The following is a 1,563-nucleotide window of genomic DNA, read 5'->3' on the forward strand; positions in this document are numbered from 1 at the left end:
AAATATCAACAACCCATTCGTGCACACGCACACATACACATACAAACACTCATGCAAACACACACACACACACGAACATACACACAAACAAACACACACACACACACACGAACATACACACAAACAAACACACACACACACACACACAAACAATCGAATACCCCCACACACACGAACACACACAAGTGAACGTACACAAAAGAGTCCGTTTAAAACGGGTAAAAAATAATGGTCCAGGGCTATGCTACGTCAAGATAACACGTTGCGTTGGACATAAAGAAGGTGATAAGAAGTACATGTACTCGTGTTATTTACACAGTAAGGCTCTCGGCTCATTTGACTAAATCCTATTGGAGATAAAGAATATATTCTAAAAATATAAACTAAAAATAAACTACTTATGATATCTTTTTAAAAAGTAAGTGTTTTACGGCACCTGCAACACAATCAGGTCATATAAGTGCAGAAGATTAGAAGTGTTACAAGAGAGTAACAATCACAAAATAGAAGGAGGGGGGGATAAGAACGATAGATGTTTGATAAGAAAGAAGGAGAAAACTACACCAGAGCACCCGCCAACCACCCACCCCAAAGGCGAAAGCTCATACCACTCATCCGTTATGCATGAAGAATCACTATTCGGATAAAATTCAGTTAAAAAATATTAAAGCGGGTGGTTGGCGGGTGCCCTGGTGTAGTTTGCCCCGTCTATCCTTTCAAACGTCGATCGTCCTTATTTCTCCTCCTTCTTTTTTGTGTTTGTTACTCTCTTGTAAAAACCTCAAATCGTCGGCCCTTATACGAGTTTATCGTGTTGCAAGTGCCTTAAAACTCTTAGTAAGCTAAAAAAAAAAAAAAAAAAAAAAACACGTTATAGAGAAGACTCACCAATCATGTGACCAAAGACATGCGCCGACTCATCACCAAACTTATTTTTGCTCAGATTGAGTTTCTGTAACCTTGAATGACCCTGTGAGTGAAGGAAAAGTTTAAAGAAAAGGCTTATCCTCCTATCTAACACAGATTATGTACCAGTCACTTTACTTTTACTTCGCCGCTTATACCCTTTTGGGTGTCGCGGGAAGAAAGAGACGTCTCTCTGTCGCCAGCCGGAGAGCTTGGGTCAGGGGGATGCCGTACCAGTATGTACCAGTAGTTTTTTTAAACCCAAAAATCATTTTGAGCTAAAGGAAATTCAGTTTATAATCAGAACACGTAATTGCTAGTAGTATTAGCTGTCCCCGTGGTTATATGCACCCCGCATAATTTAGCAAAATTTGATCATTTTTTGGCATAATTTCTTATTATTTTCCTTTATCATTCTTTGTTAAAATCAACAGAATCGCATAATTTTACATTTTTGGGCTCAGTTTGCATAATTTCATAATTTTTCTTGCTTAAAAAGACGGGGACAGTATAAGGGACAACAGCTGCACACGTACCTGTTCCATAGAAAGCTACCTGTTGTTGTTTTTTTTCTCTCAAAATAGAAGCATAAATTTAAAAAATTACAGCTTCTGTATTATACCTATGCCTCATCTTCATGTGCGTACACACACACAC

General features: G+C 38.3%; 1 protein-coding gene across 1 annotated transcript in view; it reads right to left on the bottom strand.

Annotated features, from left to right (window-relative positions):
* Positions 1–1,563, bottom strand: part of LOC101857363 (leucine-rich repeat-containing protein 74A) — a gene marked incomplete in the record, with an annotated part of 21,814 nt that overhangs the window by 8,486 nt on the left and 11,765 nt on the right. The window contains 1 exon segment of the mRNA XM_035972238.1: positions 889–970. Within this exon segment, the coding sequence (XP_035828131.1) occupies positions 889–970 (82 nt within the window).

This window comes from Aplysia californica, unplaced genomic scaffold, assembly GCF_000002075.1.
Source record: "Aplysia californica isolate F4 #8 unplaced genomic scaffold, AplCal3.0 scaffold00621, whole genome shotgun sequence".
NCBI classification, from domain to species: Eukaryota; Metazoa; Mollusca; class Gastropoda; order Aplysiida; family Aplysiidae; genus Aplysia; species Aplysia californica.